Raw genomic sequence first — 20227 nt, 5'->3', positions numbered from 1 at the left:
CAAAAGTTGACACTTCAACATATAGTTTCACTTCTTAGTATATAGAAATTATTCCAGTTGTTGGTTCCAAGAGTATATAATAAAGTGTTAACCCTATGCATTTCGTCTAGCAATCCTTCTTCAGGGGTTACTTCACATATTGCATAGAATATACTTTTTGATCAAACACTGCTTTTATGGTGAATTTGCCTGTTTCCTATACTCCCTGAGTTTCACTCTGCTATTACCAGCCTCCTTGCCCCCTTTTTTTCTGAATATTCATAAGTGGTAAATGAGGCTGTTGTAAGGTAGATAACCTATTATAAAGACTAAGACCTTGAATTGCCTGTGAAAGCTAGTATGCTATTCCTTGCTGATCAGTATCTGAAGTTTTAAGAAGAAAAATGTATTCTATGCAATATGTGAAGTAACCCCTGAAGAAGTCTTGCTTGACGAAACGCGTAGGGTTAACACTTTATGTTATTCTCTTGGAACCAACAACTGGATTAATTTATGCATACTAAGAAGTGAAACTATATGTTGAAGTGTAAAATTTTGATTGTTTTTATATTGTGAATATAAAAATGTTTTTATAAATTGTTTAAAGTATTTTACCAGTCAATTTAAAAAGGGTGTCAACCAATTGTTCATTTATATGGGCTAAAACATTAAGTTATCCAAGTTATACAACACATTTTTTAATATGTCTAGTTCTATTACCATTAATCGATGTATTCACAAGTTTTAGTAAGCTAATCAATATAAAGAAAGATAATAAAAAAAAGTATATATATATATACAATACATACATACATACACACAAAAATATACTGGTAGGTTAACTGGCTCCCAACTAAAAATAACCCTAGTGTGTAAGTGAATGTGTGTACATGTAGTAGGGAATATAGATTGCAAGCTCCACTGTGGGAGGGAGTAATGTGAATGGCCAAATATTCTCTGTAAAGTGCTGCAGACTATGTGTTCGTTTTATAAATAACTGGTAATATATACATAATATATAGAATAAAAAATAAAAATTACCCCAACTGTTCACCAAGGAGAGTATCCATATTGTATGTATTGCTTGTACTATGAATCAACAACAATTATAATAATAATGTGTTGTGTGCAATATTGAATAAAAACAACTTGTCATTTTCAAGTTGGCCACTAGAGGGAGACAGGGCACTGCATACCATTGGGTGGATAGACAACAGCAAACTCTTCCAAGCCCAGCTTTCCTGTCAATTAAATGAACACACATTTTCAGATATATTTGAGCAAAACAAAAAGATACGTTGTCAAAGGCACAATTAGAATAACTAAACGATATGACATTTAAGACAGGAAATATAAATGATCGTTATATGCCAGGTACATTGGAAAGCCTCAAGCAAAATATCTTAGCAGCAGTGAAACACTTATTGGTTTCTGACTGATGAATGAAATGGTGCTGAAATCTGACCAGTACACAGCAATTGTTAACTATAATATATACAGTAGGCTTAAATCAGTGAGTGCCACAAGGCAATGTCTATTGTGCTTAATTTACCGTCAATATAAAATATAATGAATGGTCTTAAATGAGAGTATACTGTATAGGCTGTTTTTTGTTTTTTGTTCATTTATCTTTGTTTTATACAAAGTGACATCTGTGAATGTACTTGTATCTATAGTAATATATATATATTATATACCTATATTCTATTACTTGTGGATTCCCAACAAGTCATCAATAGTGTTTATCTATAGGATAATCTTTTACATTGCAAAATCTCATTTAAAATTGGATGTCTGCATCACAAAAATGGTTTGGGCGCCCCGTGTTCTACTGACAAAGCGGACAGAGAAAAATATCATATATTCTCTTCTGTAAACGGAGAAGGATTTGTTTTGTTTGTGACACTGAACTAAATATAGGTCACGATTCCATTAAACGTGAAGTGAATAGCGCCGGGAATGAGCTCCCGGAGCTATTGAATGCTGCGCGACGTTAGGTGTTTAGGCACGAGAACAGGCATTCTCCGACTAAACTTCCCGGAGCGATGCTGTTTTCCCAGCGCTAAGGGCAGAAAGCGGCATCGCGCCTGGACTTTTGTCGGATTTCTACTCGCATCCCCGGAGGGATGCGAAATAAATCCTTGGTTGGGCTTAGCAGCGCAAATGAATTGAAAAGCACCGGAAGCGGGTTCCCCACGCTATTCACTTTGCGTTGAATAAACCCGTGCCCATAATGCTCCTATAATTTTACAGCGCAAAACCAAACATGTCACATTTGTTCATATTACTGTATAAGCAATTTTGTTTTCATAATAGACCGATTTATTAAGACTGATTTGGTTAATACTTTGCATTAGAAATCAAAATGTTTGGAAATAACAATTCTTGGTTGAAGTTATCCCATGGCACAAAATGGCAGTGGCCTAGTAAAACTACTACATGACAGATTTACAATAACACCAATGTTGCCTCTACTGTGTATAGGTCAGTTATCCAACCACTCCATATGTTCAGTTCAGCTTCCATACATCAGCAGTCCCAATCAATGATCGGTTGGTTACCTGATTGTTACAGTACCAGGGGCCATTGGCGTATATCACGTGAGCCAGGTATGGGAGTTGATGTGTGTGTGGCAGCAGGGAGTGAGCAACCCACAACTGGTATGGTGAAGCAGAGTCTGGACAGTCCAGAGTTTGGCACACTAACAGGCAAGTATAATGACAAATCTGTGATAAGTTTCTTCCGCAGATTTGATTCAGAAACATTCAGTCCAGGTGGCAGCGCACTGAATTGTAGTGAAAAGTGGAGCCGGGTTGGTACACAATCAGGTACAACAGTAGGCAAAAACAGGGTCTAGGTAAAGTTCCAGGTCTGATACACAGGACAGCGAGCAGCAAAAGTTTGAACAGCAGACAGCACAGAACTAGGACAGGCACAGGGATCAGGCAGAATACCAAGCTGAGAACGATACACTGAAGGTTAGACAGACAGTGTAGACCGGTCTCTTATCATCTCGATTAGTGTAGGACAAGTGCACCAGTCACAAGGCAGACTCAGCACATTCTGACATTACCATGGGTCTAAGGGAAGGATTCATGGATAAATACTAATACAATCGTAGCTGGGATTTCGCACGGAACGCAGCATGCGAAAATATGCTAATGTATCCAAAGCTTACCTGAGCATAGGGACACCCACCGCTGCCATTGAATTGCAGTAAACCATCATAATATTTCTGTTCGGTATACTGATGGCCTGATTCAGCAGTGCACTAGCTGAATGCAGATTCCCGTTGTTTGGGAATCTGCGCAGACGCCAGACCCGGGTCTGCGAGTCTACTAGCAAACTGGCAGCAGACTGTCAGTGATTGACAGTCTGCTGCCGTTTGGGGGCGGAGAGGGGGCGGCGACAGCCTTCGTTGCCCGAAACAGAGGCGTGTCGCTGCATTGAACAACGCAGCTCGGTTAAGTAATGCGCAGGGGGCGTGATGCCTCCTGTGCATTACCATATCTGCATAGGATCGCCATTGCAAAGCTGCCTGAGTGCATACATCATATATCTATAGCCTGCGTGCGTACATCATATATCTATAGCCTGCATGCATACATCATATATCTATAGCCTGCGTGCATACATCATATATCTATAGCCTGCGTGCAGCTTTGCAATTCCGATCCTTACAGAATCAGGCCCTGAATGCGATGCTCAGGGTAATTTGTGGTGCTTTTGCATACTCTTCTCTTGTGTATAGTAAGGCAATAGCTTATACAATCTTTACTTCCATGTTCTGACCCGGCCTTCTCACTGCACATGCACAGAAACAAAGGTGAATGAGAAGAGGGAGGAGAGGAGCATGGAGCCAGGAGAGCCCACTCTCCCCATAACACAGACCGGCTGACGCTACATTTAGTTGGTGTTAGCCATCAGGGCCAAGCTCCATAAAACTAAGCTTGTTGGAGCTTGAAAAATTGGTGCCAACCAAAGAGCCCATTGCGCATTATGGGGACTGCGCTGTTCTGCCTTAGTTATTACACCTGCATGATTTCGGGCCGATTACCCGATTTTCGATGAGTCTTACGATGGATCCTGTGGAAATCGTGTATTTTTGGAGTAAGATACGATCCGATGCATGCTCCCGCAGCTCCTATAAACGGATCGTATGATCAGATGTGGAGCCCATATTATCCATCGTATCGTGTGCAGATCATACTGTGTATTTAGTGCATGCGATGCATCGTGCGTCCATTCACGTCATTTCAATGACTTTTCCTGATGGGCACGTGAGGCACACGATCGATCGTATGACAGGCTGGTGCAAGTTTTCATGGTGTGACCAATGGTGGCGTCTACATATGCACCAAGCGGTATTACAGCGCCTACAGATGCACCAAGCGGTATTACAGCGTCTAATGATGCATCAAACGGTATTACAGCGTCTAAAGATGCACCAAGCGGTATTACAGCGCCTAAAGATGCACCAAGCGGTATTACAGCGTCTAATGATGCACCAAGCGGTATTACAGCGTCTAAATATGCACTAAGCGGTATTACAGCGCCTAAAGATGCACTAAGCGGTATTACAGCGCCTACAGATGCACCAAGCGGTATTACAGCGCCTACAGATGCACCAAGCGGTATTACAGCATCTATAGATGCACCAAGCGGTATTAGAGCGTCTAATGATGCACCAAGCGGTATTACAGCGTCTAATGATGCACCAAGCGGTATTACAGCATCTAAATATGCACCAAGCGGTATTACAGCGCCTAAAGATGCACCAAGCGGTATTACAGCGTCTAGAGATGCACCAAGCGGTATTACAGCGTCTAAAGATGCACCAAGCGGTATTACAGCATCTAAATATGCCCCAAGCGGTATTACAGCGCCTAAAGATGCACCAAGCTGTATTACAGCGTCTAAAGATGCACCAAGCGGCATTACAGCGTCTAAAGATGCACCAAGCGGTATTACAGCGCCTAAAGATGCACCAAGCGGTATTACAGCGTCTAAAGATGCACCATGCAGTATTACAGCACCTAAAGGTGCACCAAGCGGTATTACAGCATCTAAAGATGCACCATGCGGTATTACAGCACCTAAAGGTGCACCAAGCGGTATTACAGCATCTAAAGATGCACCAAGCGATATTACAGCGTCTATAGATGCACCATGCGGTATTACAGCGTCTAAAGATGCACCATGCGGTATTACAGCGTCTAAAGATGCACCATGCGGTATTACAGCACCTAAAGGTGCACCAAGCGGTATTACAGCATCTAAAGATGCACCAAGCGGTATTACAGCATCTAACTATGCACCAAGCGGTATTACAGCGCCTAAAGATGCACCAAGCGGTATTACAGCGTCTAAAGATGCACCAAGCGGTATTACAGCGTCTAAAGATGCACCAAGCGGTATTACAGCGCCTAAAGATGCACCAAGCGGTATTACAGCATCTAAATATGCACCAAGCGGTATTACAGCGCCTAAAGATGCACCAAGCGGTATTACAGCGTCTAAAGATGCACCAAGCGGTATTACAGCGCCTAAAGATGCACAAAGCGGTATTACAGCGCCTAAAGATGCACCAAGCGGTATTACAGCGTCTAAAGATGCACCATGCGGTATTACAGCACCTAAAGGTGCACCAAGCGGTATTACAGCATCTAAAGATGCACCAAGCGGTATTACAGCATCTAACTATGCACCAAGCGGTATTACAGCGCCTAAAGATGCACCAAGCGGTATTACAGCGTCTAAAGATGCACCAAGCGGTATTACAGCGTCTAAAGATGCACCAAGCGGTATTACAGCGCCTAAAGATGCACCAAGCGGTATTACAGCATCTAAATATGCACCAAGCGGTATTACAGCGCCTAAAGATGCACCAAGCGGTATTACAGCGTCTAAAGATGCACCAAGCGGTATTACAGCGCCTAAAGATGCACAAAGCAGTATTACAGCGCCTAAAGATGCACCAAGCGGTATTACAGCGTCTAAAGATGCACCATGCGGTATTACAGCACCTAAAGGTGCACCAAGCGGTATTACAGCGCCTAAAGATGCACCAAGCGGTATTACAGCGTCTAAAGATGCACCATGCAGTATTACAGCACCTAAAGGTGCACCAAGCGGTATTACAGCGTCTAAAGATGCACCATGCGGTATTACAGCACCTAAAGGTGCACCAAGCGGTATTACAGCATCTAAAGATGCACCAAGCGATATTACAGCGTCTATAGATGCACCATGCGGTATTACAGCGTCTAAAGATGCACCATGCGGTATTACAGCGTCTAAAGATGCACCATGCGGTATTACAGCACCTAAAGGTGCACCAAGCGGTATTACAGCATCTAAAGATGCACCAAGCGGTATTACAGCATCTAACTATGCACCAAGCGGTATTACAGCGCCTAAAGATGCACCAAGCGGTATTACAGCGTCTAAAGATGCACCAAGCGGTATTACAGCGTCTAAAGATGCACCAAGCGGTATTACAGCGCTTAAAGATGCACCAAGCGGTATTACAGCATCTAAATATGCACCAAGCGGTATTACAGCGCCTAAAGATGCACCAAGCGGTATTACAGCGTCTAAAGATGCACCAAGCGGTATTACAGCGCCTAAAGATGCACAAAGCGGTATTACAGCGCCTAAAGATGCACCAAGCGGTATTACAGCGTCTAAAGATGCACCATGCGGTATTACAGCACCTAAAGGTGCACCAAGCGGTATTACAGCGGCTAAAGGTGCACCATGCGGTATTACAGCACCTAAAGGTGCACCAAGCGGTATTACAGCGCCTAAAGGTGCACCAAGCGGTATTACAGCGTCTAAAGATGCACCAAGCGGTATTACAGCGTCTAAAGATGCACCAAGCGGTATTACAGCGTCTAAAGATGCACCAAGCGGTATTACAGCGTCTAAAGATGCACCAAGCGGTATTACAGCATCTAAATATGCACCAAGCGGTATTACAGCGCCTAAAGATGCACCAAGCGGTATTACAGCGCCTAAAGATGCACTAAGCGGTATTACAGCGTCTAAAGATGCACCAAGCGGTATTACAGCTCCTAAAGATGCACCAAGCGGTATTACAGCGCCTAAAGATGCACCAAGCGGTATTACAGCGTCTAAAGATGCACTAAGCGGTATTACAGCGTCTAATGATGCACCAAGCGGTATTACAGCGCCTAAAGATGCACCAAGCGGTATTACAGCGCCTAAAGATGCACCAAGCGGTATTACAGCACCTAAAGGTGCACCAAGCGGTATTACAGCGCCTAAAGATGCACCAAGCGGTATTACAGCGTCTAAAGATGCACCAAGCGGTATTACAGCGTCTAATGATGCACCAAGCGGTATTACAGCGCCTAAAGATGCACCAAGCGGTATTACAGCGTCTAAAGATGCACCAAGCAGTATTACAGCGCCTAAAGATGCACCAAGCGGTATTACAGCGCCTAAAGATGCACCAAGCGGTATTACAGCGCCTAAAGATGCACAAAGCAGTATTACAGTGCCTAAAGATGCTGACAGCGAGGGTCTCAGTATTTGCACATTCCGACGTACGGATGTACACTAGGGAAGGGCTTTGTAGTGTCATTGGCATAAAGACGCATGTTGCCTTCAGAATAAAGTATTTCTGAAAGACATACTCAGAGTTGGTGGTAAAATAGGCAACAACAACAAAAATTGTAAAAAGCAGAAGCAGCATATGACTGCCCATATACAGAGAGCAGCATCCAGCTCAGCATTGGCAGCAGACGTGCCGGGTTTACACCAAGTCATCATCATCTGCCTATATTTGCACATCCCTTAGGTGCATTTTCTACACAAATGGGAGCAGGATCAACTCCGAATCAGGTCCGTGTGTGTACATGACACAATCACAGGACAACAGAGCATGTGCTATCATTATATACATGACTTACGTTATATGTGATATCATACCATGTCAGTGTCTTCCCCTTATTTTTTTGGATGAGCATTTGGAGAAAGCAGACTTACCTCGAATGTAGGACTTTGGTGGCGATGCACTATTGTATACAAAGTGTTCGAGCACAGAGGTGTCTCGGGAGAAGCAGAGTAAGACCTGTGGAAAGTTACAGTGACAACAAAGTAGTTAAATATAGCAAGAAAATAGAAGCCGAGGCGCTTAAGAGTTAAAGCACACATCCTGATTCGATAAAGCTGTATCCCAAACAATCAAGGAATGGATACAAGTAACAACGTTCACTGTATCTTACTAAATGCTCTATTTACTAAGCAGTGTTAGGAGACAGAGTGAAAAGGGATAAGAAAGTGATAAGGTACCAGCCAATCAGCTCCCAACTGTTATCTCACAGGCCGTGTTTGAAAAATGACAGTTGGGAGCTGATTGGCTGGCACCCTAAAAGAGCAGTCACAGTTCCGATGCGTTTCTCGACCTATCCTGCGGGTCGTTTTATCAGAGGTGTCTAGGGACAGCGGGGCACTGTCAGATAACCAAGTATAACCGGACCATTATGGGAGCATGGTCATTATGACTGAACTACTGAGGGGCTTTAGTATATACTAACAATTACCTGCTTCCCCAAGGACAGAACACTAGCTCTCCCTTCCTATTCTCCCTTGTATTAACCTCTTGCTGCACAGACTCTGCATGCGCATTCATGTGGCTTTTTACTGAATGTCTCATATACTAACGGCTTCATGAGTGGAGAGTAAAAGGTACATGCATGCTTATACTAACCAGTTTTAGCTTTGCCCGGATGTAAATTACCACTGATATGGACTGTCTTTGTGTGACTGCTCATTTGCATTCATTAATCACTCTCAGAGTGACGATCCAACAAACAATGTTGTTTCTATTGTGCTTTCTAGGAACCTGTTTTTTACATATATATTGAATGATGTTTTAATGATATAAATTTGTGGTCTTGTACTAATTAAATATGTACTCTTAAATCCAGCGCTCTCTTCTCTGTGTTTTGTATTTGTGTTCTGTAGGGGACGTTACTGAGGAGAGCAGCAGGTTTTAAGTGTTACATATAAGTGCCTTATATACTGATAATCATATTATATATATATATATTTCCTTTGGCCCGACAGCCATACATCTTAGCGCAACGTGGATTTTTTTTCTTTTTCTCATATATAGGGGACTTATATTGGATCCAGGAACGTCAGAGGATCCCGTCCCTATCCTCCCTGCACTAAAAATAACAACTCCGGCAACAATTGGCCACTGAGAACCAACAGACAGTTGTCCCTGCAGGGAGAAACTCGCTCCCAGATTGTGGGTTGAGCTAAGACACTGCAAATCCTGAGCACCTGGCGTGCAGAGTACGGAGAGCCAGAAGGCAGTGTTCTCGCAGGGAATATCACGCTCCTCGGCTGTGGGTTGAGCTGGGTCTCTATAAACTTTGAGGATTCCATATTTTAGTGTGCGGCTGCTGTGAAAAAGATCTGTGACTCGAAACGGGCAAACGCAGGATTTCTAGAGGGGGGTTTCCAAATGCTTGATTTTAAAGCAAGTGTGGCCAGTCCATGAAGAGGACATAAATCAGCACCTAACCAGCTATAATATACGTCATACAAAGTATAGCGAATGTAATAAGTCTGATATATACAGGCAGGGCTGCCATCAGAAATTGTGGGGCCCAAGACTGACACAATTGGCAGTGCCCCCTTCCCCCACTACCTTATTCCTACAAAAAACATTTGGGCAAAAAATATCAAGCCTGCCCTCTTATGTGTGTCCAGCTGACCCCCCTTTCTGTGAGTCCAGCTAGCCCCCCTTATGGTCATCCAGCAAGACCCCCCTTATGTGTGTCCAGCCAGGCCCCACTCATGTGCATCCAGCCATACCCCTCTTCTGTACATACAGCCAGCCCCCCTTATGTGTCCAGCCAGGCCCACTTATCTGTCCAACCAGCCAGGCCCCCTTATGTGTCCAGCCAGCCCCCTCTTCTGTACATACAGCCAGGCCCTGCTTCTGTGTGTGTCCAACCAGCCCCCCTTATGTGTCCAGCCAGGCCCCCTTATCTGTCCAACAAGCCAGGCCCCCTTATCTATCCAACCAGCCAGGCCCCGTTAGGTGTCCAGCCAGCCCCCTCTTCTGTGTGTGTCCAGCCAGCCCCCCTCTCCTCCGCTTTCACAAGCACAGCACGTTCAACTTACCGTCTGCTGCTGTTCTGTCTCCTCTGCTGAGTCCCGGCCCCCGAACACTGACGCGCCTGCATGTGTTCCCGGGCAGCCGGAGCAAGGCTGTTAGAGCCGCGGTGGGTCCTAGTGCCCGCAGGCTCAACTTAATCCGACAGAGACAGCAGCAGCGCACTCCGTAAAAAAAATAAAAAAATGCTAGAAAAGTGGGCCCTCCCCTTTCTACCAGGTGTCCGGGCCCGGGACTCCAGTCCCGGCAGTCCCCTCCTGATGGCGGCCTTCTATACAGGACCAGCGATCACAGTAAGCCATTATATTCGTAAGTAGGGCCATCCTGCCTGAGTTGATTTTATGTCAGATGTGGACTCCATTCTAAATGATTTCAGCAAATTTGGATATTTGGGAGAGCAGCAAAATAACCTTGCAGTCCCCTGGACATATACGTACAGATTGGTCTCCTTATGAACTGGATAGTGTATTATTATACAGTATTAATAATTGACCCTATAGATTGTCTAGAACAGTGCACCCCTAACAGTGCATGTTTTCCAGATCTCCTAGTTGGTGCACAAGTGTATTTATTACTGGCTCACACATTTTAATAGATCAACAGGAGGTGCTTAATATTTCATTTGTGACACGGAGATTTTAAAAACATGCAACTTTAGTATTATATGCTATTTACATTGTGGTCATCATGGTGTGGGATGGGGAGGTATAATTCCAGACGGCAGCACAATCCCTTATATGAGAGGGGATTGTCTCTACACTTATGTCACTTTGGGGTCTATTCAGCAGTAGTGATGATGTTGCCCGGAATATTATTGGGCAATATCGTCACAATTTGTTTTATCAATTATAAATATGGCTGCTATTCAGCATCATTTAGAGCTGGGATAGCGGTTGCGATAGCACGCTGTCCCTGCGATGTTACAGAAGGCATTTTTATCGGTTTCCAAAAACAATACCGTCTGTTACTGCTCAGTCATGTGCTTCCGAACAGTCTCCGTCCCTGCTTTGTGCTGACCGCCGACGGGTAAGTGCATCTCCATGCTGTCCAAAGTAATTGACATGTATATACAGGCTTTATATTAGACTATATAAAAATGAAAGTACAAAGATTTGTGTATTGTGGTGCACCATCATACACAAATCTTTGTCCTTTCATTTTTGTATTTGAATTTATAGTGAAGTGGTAGCACCCCATATATATATCAGTTTCCTATAAGAAGGCATTAGAGTTTGGATAGCTAATAATAAGATATAGGCCCTCATTCAGACCCGGTCGCAAGCACTGAATGCTCGCAACCGGGTCGATGTTTAGGCTCTGCGCACGCGCAGCAGCCACACTGTGCGTGCTCAAGCCCTGGAGCGAGAGAGAAATTCTCTCGCTCCGGAGCTCACTACAAAAGTGATGGTGATCGACAGCTCGGCCTGTTTTGTAGGCGTGGCGGGGGGGTGGTTTCACAAATGGAGGCTTAAGGAACGCCTGCTGTTTTGTGGGTGGCCGCACTGACACCACCAGTGATGTCAGTGGGGAGCTTCCTGCTCGATCAGAGCAGGAAAACCCCCTGGGGCTTGCGGTTGCCGAGACCCAACCTTAGGGTCTCGTCGCAAGCCCAATGGTCAAGACCATCGCCACCATCAACCTGGTCGGTCGCTAAAGCTGTGGGTGGTAACCCACAGCTTAGCTAGCGATCAGGAGGCCGCACTTAAATATACAAGCGCCCGCCCTCATTCAGAACGAGCGCTCGCTTCTTGCAAGAGCCTCTGAATGAGGGCCATAATCTATACCTTGTGTGGTTGGTTTATTTCTGTGATACATATATTAGCCTATATACTTATATATAAATGTAAAATATAAAAGCACATAAACTGTGTACACATTTCAATCAATTTCGGCAGGTTTAATAGGCTCTAGAGTGCTTACCTGTCCGCGGTCTCTGCAATCCAGGGACGGAGACTGGGGTGGAGTTACAGGATTCTGCAGGGACTTATGCGAAAATGTCCCTCTGTCCCTGCAGTTTACAGGGAATTTAATGTGATTTCTTCATATAACGCCATTCTGAGATGGCGTTATATAAAGTAAGGATTTTTCGAGTAATTTATCGCTAGTTGCTTTACTGAATAGCAAAAAGCGTTAAAGCACTGTAGAGATCAATGGCTGATCCCTACAGTGCGGTACTCTGCCAGATGGGAATTAATGAAGATAATCGCGTTATCTTCTCCATTAACCCATTGCTGAATAGTGGATTTACATAAAATATGCGAAAATTATGATTTCTGGATTTTTTTATGTAGAAAAATCACTGCTGAATAGACCCCTTTATATGTTACTAATTTCTTACTAATTGAGGCTTATGAACTTTTTATTGATCATTGTCAATGGCTGTATGTTTAAGTACTGGCATTTTAACTTATTTACAGCAATAAATACTTGATTCTTTTAGTAACATACAGTGAACGTTGTTACTTGTATACATTCTCTGATTCTTAAGCTGCTTTATACAAAGTAGTTAAATATAAAAGAAAAAGTGTAATTTACACACTGATAATAAGCCAAGAACCTCTGCAAACCACTGCGGATTAGTAATGTTAATAAAATCAGCCATCACTATTACATTTAGAGAAAAAAACATTAAGTGGTAATTAGAGCAACAGGTTCCTAGCTCACAGGTATTTACAGATAAATTATCCACACTTCACATTAGGAATGCCCTATTTGACCCTTAGTGCTTTCTCTCTCTGTCATTAAGCGCAGGCTCAATATATTAGTAATTTGTCGTGGTTCATGAGAGCTTCAGCAGTGATTTTTCCATAACCTTATGGCGTTCTCAGCTATAAAAAGATATGCAATTATTTGCAGCAATTATTTTTGTGCTACAATTTTTTCCATATATAATAAAGAGACATCAGGATGCGGTGTTTAACTGGCAAATGTGTGGTTTTCATATCTTAAAATATTGTTTATACCCCTTTCACACAGAAAATGAAATTACCGGGTAAAGCACTTTTGCCCGGTAATTTGCAGATCAACACGGGTTTTTTTCTGTGTGAAAGGGTCGTCCAGGGTCGAAGTTGCCGGGTCTCCAACCATTCTTTTTACCAAGGTCGATCTGCAAATTACTGGGTAAAAGTGCTTTACCCGGTAATTTTATTTTCTGTGTGAAAGGGGGGTAAGTCTTTTACCGGTCAACCCACCCGGGTAAAAGCCAGGATATTTCACACATTCTGTGTGAAAGTGATATTAATGTACTTTTGATATCTGGCATAAAGCATACTTGTCGACATCTATGACCTCCAATAACAGATATCCTGGAGGGGAGGTGCAGGTGGCGTAGCGGCACGGTTCTGATTATCATGGACCCGCCCCTGTGCCTCAGCATTACCTAGCGGGCAAAAAGGCCATGTTGACGTGATTCGCTGTAAATCGCCCCAACACTTCACTAGGGATAAGGAGAGGTGGCCTGCTCTCCGAAATTTGGGAGTCTCCCTGACATTCTACGATAGTACTATATAGTTTTCTCATGTATGATTACCTTGTTTAAATTGTATCCACTGCCTGCTGCAAATGCCGTGGCCTTTAGACATTTTGTAGACTGAGCAAATATATAATCCATCGATTCTCTGGGAACATTGCTGAAGCACAAAGTGACTCAAGCCTCAAGCCTTCACAGGCTACACTTTAGCTGGGTAAACACTGAGTCGATGTCAGCATGATATGTCGCTTTCGGCCGAATCGGAACGACACAACGGCCGCATCGCTCAGTTTGTATGGCCAATATGCACGCTCCCGTGGTAGCATCTTGTATCGTCCGGTCGGCCGTGCTGCACGTCCAACTGGTTGATATTGCATTCGGCCCCATTGTGGGTATTGAAGGACGGAACAAGGGATCATTCAGCCGTTCATTACCTCATTCTGATGTTTACCCAGGATCCCATATGTTGGCCAGTCGGGCCAACGTGTCAGCTGAGTACATATCGCTCAGTGTGTACCCAGCTTAAGCCATATATTTATGTTTTAAAGCATGAGGTGTAGCGGAGAAAAACACAGGGCAGAAGAGTTTCGGAAGTGACCACCTTACTCAGGTGCCAAACGCGGTAAGCCCTCATGACTCAGAAAGGTCCTAAGTTGTTAGTGAATGGATATGCAGCATTCTCATGATCAGCAAACAAAAAGGCTGACTCCAATGTGTATAAAGGACTCATCCTGGGAGGAACATAAAATTAAAAAAAAAAAAAATAGGTTACCCATAGTATCATTTGATCCACAGATTTGTCATACTACCCATGAAAGTACCAGGTGAGGCAACCATCTTGGGTGTACTACATGGGCAGGATAAGCAACACATTGTGACTGTCAACCTTCATAATGTCGACATTATGTAATTGTTACTGTCAACAAAGAGTGCTGGTGGTAGCTTAATATTTATGCCAGTATGAAAGACCAGAGAGACTGGTCAGGACACAGCTGATCGGAGGTTGCTGTGAGTAGAAAATACTACCTGATATATCGCCTAACACTCTGTTCTTCACCAGTTCCATATACTTGGTGGAGAGGAGGTTTCTTTTGGGGAACTGGACTGCAATATACAGATCAGTGCATTGATGGGGCAAACACACTATAACAGGTGCTCGGTTCTCTCCTGTATACAAAGTCATTTGAGACTTGATTTGAGTAATTATTTGTGCACAACTTATCAGAAGCTGGGAATTCAGCTATTCTACTATGGAGCCTCGCTATATACAGGTTGCGCTCTAACTGGCAAATAGTGATTTACCTAATAAGCAGAAATCAACTTAACATACTGAAAAGGACAGTTCATGGTTATTAGCCACGACTCAGCTAACTGAATAGCTTTCAAGGATAACTCACAAAAGCACACAAGGTATAATCCAGGAGCCAGGAGGCTCCACACTATTGGCATCTAATACAAGATTTTTGTTACTCCTCTGGCACACCAAAGGTAAAGTTAAAGACTGTGGTACTTTGAATATGTTAACAACTTGGGGGGAGATTTATCAAACATTCAAAAGAGGGCAAATGGAGAAGTTGACAATAGCAACCAATCAGCCAGGGCCGGTGCTAAGTTTCTAGGTGCCCTAGGCAAAGCGTCACTGTACCGCCCGTTTACCCCAGTGCATGTGCTGTAGTCACACGCCAACTTATTATCCACATACCACTTATGCACGTCTATAGATGTCAACACACATGGCACAAAGAGAATGAGAATGACTACCAGCAGAATTACAAACAATGGTTCCACCACACCATTAATGATCATCCCAAAAATGAATAGAAGCAGTACTGTGCATGGGCTGTCTCGATGTTGGAATCTCTGGAAGTAGAATATATGGTATTAGAATTTAGAATTAGAATTTAACCATTGATGGTGTAATTCTTTATGTATAAGCTATTAAAAAAGTAGCACTGCCTTATACATCCATATAGTGGAGTGATAGAATAAGTCCATTAATAGAAGATACACTTTAATTTATACAGCTAGAGATAATAGGCCTGTGTCTGAGACAGACGCATCTTTCATGGTTGCAAAAAGCCAGTGTTACCAGACAGAGCGTTTACATAAGTGATTTGGACGGATCTTTGCTGTATATCGCTTAGCATGAAATGGGCATTACTGCATGAAATGGGCATTACTGGGTGGTAAACGCAAGTCAATAAATCTTTCTAGTGGGAGTGTGTGGTGGACGTGTAGCTAGCTTTCCATGCTATTCTCCATCCGAGTCGCCATATGGAGAAGGAAAGCCTGTTTCTGACGGATCTCTTGCACCTAGCATGGGGCTAGTGTGAGAGTCAATACAAATAATGATTATTGTGGCTGTGGGTGAAAAAACAGTGGGCAGAGAGGCTTCCTGCATGAAGCCATATGGAAACTCACATTAGCCCTGTAGAAACTCGCTTTAGCATCAGATAAATCTGGCTTCCACAACTGTGCGCAAAAACAGGCACTTTGTATGAAATCCAATAGGATAGGTTCACACTTGGAGTTCGCAATCATAGTCCCCTGTATCAAATCATTAAATGGAAGTAAAAAATGAGAGAGATGCAATAGTGTATTATTCCGAGGTATCAGTAATGCAATAAAAGTCTCATATTCAAGTACTGTAAATGGTGCCCACACAGTAGATGATTTTTTGCACAATTGAATGACAAATCATGTAAAATATGTGCAGATCATGAGTGTCCACTCACGATAACGATGGCTGTGTGAGTACCCACGAGTCGTCCATCGTTTCTTCAGATCTTGCCTACAGCAGGCAAGATCTGCCAATCTCATACATGATGCACTGGAAATCGTTAAAGATGCATGATAGATCATTGTTCAGACTGGACACTTTTAAGCACCATATCGTATCCTGGAATGGCGGGGAGATGCCGGGGATAGTTCAAGGGAAATCGTTCACGATATCGCATCATGAGCACATCGTTTAGTGCAGGGGTGGCCAACCAGTCAGAGGCAAAGAGCCAAAAAATACCTGTAGCTAAGCTAAAGAGCCGACAGGAAGCGTGCTGCACAAGGCCACGCCCCATTTTTGTGAGCACGCCTTTTGTATGACATTTGTAGGAGCATGACCTACTGGTGCCCCTTGTGCAGTGCCCCCTGTATTTGTGCCCCTTATGCAGTGCCCCCTGTATTTGTGCCATTTATGCAATGCCCCCTGTATTTGTGCCCCTTAAGCAGTGCCCCCTGTAGTTTTGGCCCTTATGCAGTGCCCCCTGTAGTTTTGGCCCTTATGCAGTGCAACCTGTATTTGTGCCCCTTATACAGTGCCCCCAGCCCAGTACTTACATGACCACGCTGGCTCTGGCTCCCACTGATGCTGCCTCTGACTGGATCTAACTAGATCCAGCAGGCGTGCAGGGCAGGCTCTTCACATTGCGGGTGACATCATGACGTAATACATCACTGGGAAACGCTGGCCTCTGAAGCGATCAGAGGCTTCTTTAGTCTCTGATCGCTTCAGAGACCAGCGTTCCCAGTTCCAGTGGTGGAAGATGCATCTTAGAAACAAAAGAACCGCATGCGGCTTTAGAACCGCAGGTTGGCCACCCCTGGTCTAGTGTGTACCCACCTTAAGTCATGTACCGGGGAAACTCTGGGCCTGATCCAGAGGTGGACGCATTTAAGACACTGGGCGCAAGCACCAGATATTTTATATTGGTGCATGCGTCAGACACAGTGTGCATGTGTCCTGATGGTTATTGCGGAGGCAGATCATAATTGAGTTAAGATCAATGCAATTCCGACAGGCATTCTTGGGCGGAGAATGGGGGGTGGCTTTACATACATACACATGTACTCAGTTACATTAACTCATAGATAAACATGTACAGACTCTTATACATAGATACTGTATACATACCTAATGCCTTTTATAGAGGAAACTATGCCACCTGTTTATTTACAGTACACTGTACTTGCTTTATTACATAGACATAGACACAGATGTGTCCTCATACACCTTTCCTTTTTTGCTTCATTTGGCACGAGATGCCAGCACAGATGCTCCACGGCGAGTAGCAATTGGATAGGTCCCAATTTTTTTTTTCCTGCAAAAGTATTCGTATAAAGCAGCAGATTTTAAGAAAAATCACAATGCGTGGCTAAGTCGCAGATTCAATGCATGGCACATTTGGCCATATGGCTAGATTTTAGGAAAGGTGTATATGGACACATCTGTATACTCATACATACACTCATATACATAGAAAAAACAGCTGTATACAGACCCCATATACATTTATACACACACACATATATATATATATATATAGATATACACACACACTGGTACATCCTATAAAAGACTGAGGTGGATTATATAAATATATATATATATATATATATATACAGTCAGGTCCATAAATATTGGGACATTGACAGAATTTTCAGATTTTGGCCTCTATTCACCACCACAATGGTTTTGTAATGAAACAAACAAGATGTGCTTTAACTGCAGACTTTCAGATTTAATTTGAGGGTAATTACATCCAAATCAGGTGAACGGTGGAGGAATTACAACGGTTTCTATATGTGCCTCCCACTTTTTAAGGGGCCAAAAGTAATGGGACTATCAACGCAAAAGCTATTTCATGGACAGGTGTGGGCTATTCCCTCGTTATTTCATTATAAATTAAGCAGGTAAAAGGTCTGGAGTTGATTCTAGGTGTGACATTTGCATTTGGAATCAGTTGATGTCGACTCTCAATATGAGATCCAAAGAGCTGACACTATCAGTGAAGCAAGCCATCATTAGGTTGAAAAATCAAAACAAACCCATCCGAGAGATAGCAAAAACATTAGGTGTGGCCAAATCAACTGTTTGGAACATTCTTAAAAAGAAAGAACGCACCGGAGAGCTCAGCAACACCAAAAGACCCGGAAGACCACGGAAAACAACTGTGGTGGATGACAGAAGAATTATTTCCCTGGTGAAGAAAAACCCCTTCACAACAGTGGGCCAAATCAAGAACACTCTCCAGGAGGTAGGTGTATATGTGTCAAAGTCAACAATCAAGAGAAGACTTCACAAGAGTGAATATAGAGGGTTCACCACAAGATGTAAACCATTGGTGAGCCACAAAAACAGGAAGACCAGATTAGAGTTTGCCAAACAACATCTAAAAAGGCCATTACAGTTCTGGAACAACATCCTATGGACAGATGAGACAAAGATCAACTTGTACCAGAGTGATGGGAAGAGAAGAGTACAGAGAAGGAAAGGAACTGCTCATGATCCAAAACATACCACTTCATCAGTGAAGCATGGTGGTGGTAGTGTCATGGCGTGGGCATGTATGGCTGCCAATGGAACTGGTTCCCTTGTATTTATTGATGATGTGACTGCTGACAAAAGCAGCAGAATGAATTCTGAAGTGTTTCGGGCAATATTATATGCTCATATTCAGTCAAATGCTTCAGAACTCATTGGACGGCGCTTCACAGTGCAGATGGACAATGACCCGAAGCATAGTGCAAAAGCAACCAAAGAGTTTTTTAAGGCTAAAAAGTGGAATGTTATGCAATGGCCAAGTCAATCCCCTGACCTGAATCCGATTGAATATGCATTTCACTTGATGAAGACAAAACTGAAGGGAAAATGCCCCAAGAACAAGCAGGAACTGAAGACATTTGCAGTAGAGGCCTGGCAGAGCATCACCAGGGATGAAACCCAGCGTCTGGTGATGTCTATGCGTTCCAGACTTCAGGCTGTAATTGCCTGCAAAGGATTTGCAACAAAGTATTAAAAAGTGAAAGTTACATTTAGGCTTGTTTAGTTTGTCCCATTACTTTTGACCCCTTAAAAAGTGGGAGGCACATATAGAAACCGTTGTAATTCCTACACCATTCACCTGATTTGGATGTAATTACCCTCAAATTAAATCTGAAAGTCTGCAGTTAAAGCACATCTTGTTTGTTTCATTTCAAAGCCATTGTGGTGGTGAATAGAGGCCAAAATATGAAAATTCTGTCAATGTCCCAATATTTATCGACCTGACTGTATATATATGTGTATATATATATATATATATATATATATATATATATACACTACTTGTTTATTTATACTATGGGGGAGGTTTGATATATCTCCCCCCAAAGATTTTATGCTTACCATCTATTCTATGGGAAGGGAGTTTACCAGATACATTACCGGGATGTAGTCGGCATCCCGGCATGCGGGATGCCAACGTCAAAATACTGGCACCGGAATCCTGACAGCGATGGGATGCCAGCTCCGGAATCCCGACCGCCGGCACTGCAAAGGTAAGTATCGGGGGTTAGGGAGAGGGTTAGGCACTAGGGGGAGTGTTAGATCTAGGGTACGGGGAAGGGGAGATTAGGGTTAGGCACTAAAGGGGGGGGGGGGGAGGATAGGGTCAGGCACCAGGAAGGGAGAATTAGGGCTAGGGGTTAGGGTTAGTTTTACCTATCCTGACGGGATGCCACCGTCTGTATTCTGACTGGCGGAATTCCATACCCGACCCACATTATCACATATGTATAGTAATAAAATAGTTTACATATTAGATTTGTAGTTTATCAAATATTTAGAAATAAATTGAGATCACCAT

At 43.3% G+C, this 20227-nt stretch overlaps 1 protein-coding gene across 1 annotated transcript in view; it reads right to left on the bottom strand.

Moving 5' to 3' along the window:
• TBC1D19 (TBC1 domain family member 19) overlaps nt 1-20227 on the bottom strand; it is a 217873-nt gene that overhangs the window by 44630 nt on the left and 153016 nt on the right. The window contains exons 14-15 of the mRNA XM_088482998.1: nt 7993-8077; nt 1176-1220 (exon numbers count right to left, since the gene is read on the bottom strand). Coding sequence (XP_088339124.1) covers nt 1176-1220; nt 7993-8077 — 130 coding nt within the window. The remainder of the gene's footprint in view (nt 1-1175; nt 1221-7992; nt 8078-20227) is intronic.

This window comes from Taudactylus pleione, unplaced genomic scaffold (genome assembly GCF_031769625.1).
Source record: "Taudactylus pleione unplaced genomic scaffold, aTauple2 ptg000302l, whole genome shotgun sequence".
NCBI classification, from domain to species: Eukaryota; Metazoa; Chordata; class Amphibia; order Anura; family Myobatrachidae; genus Taudactylus; species Taudactylus pleione.
This window is presented reverse-complemented; position numbering and strand designations above follow the sequence as displayed.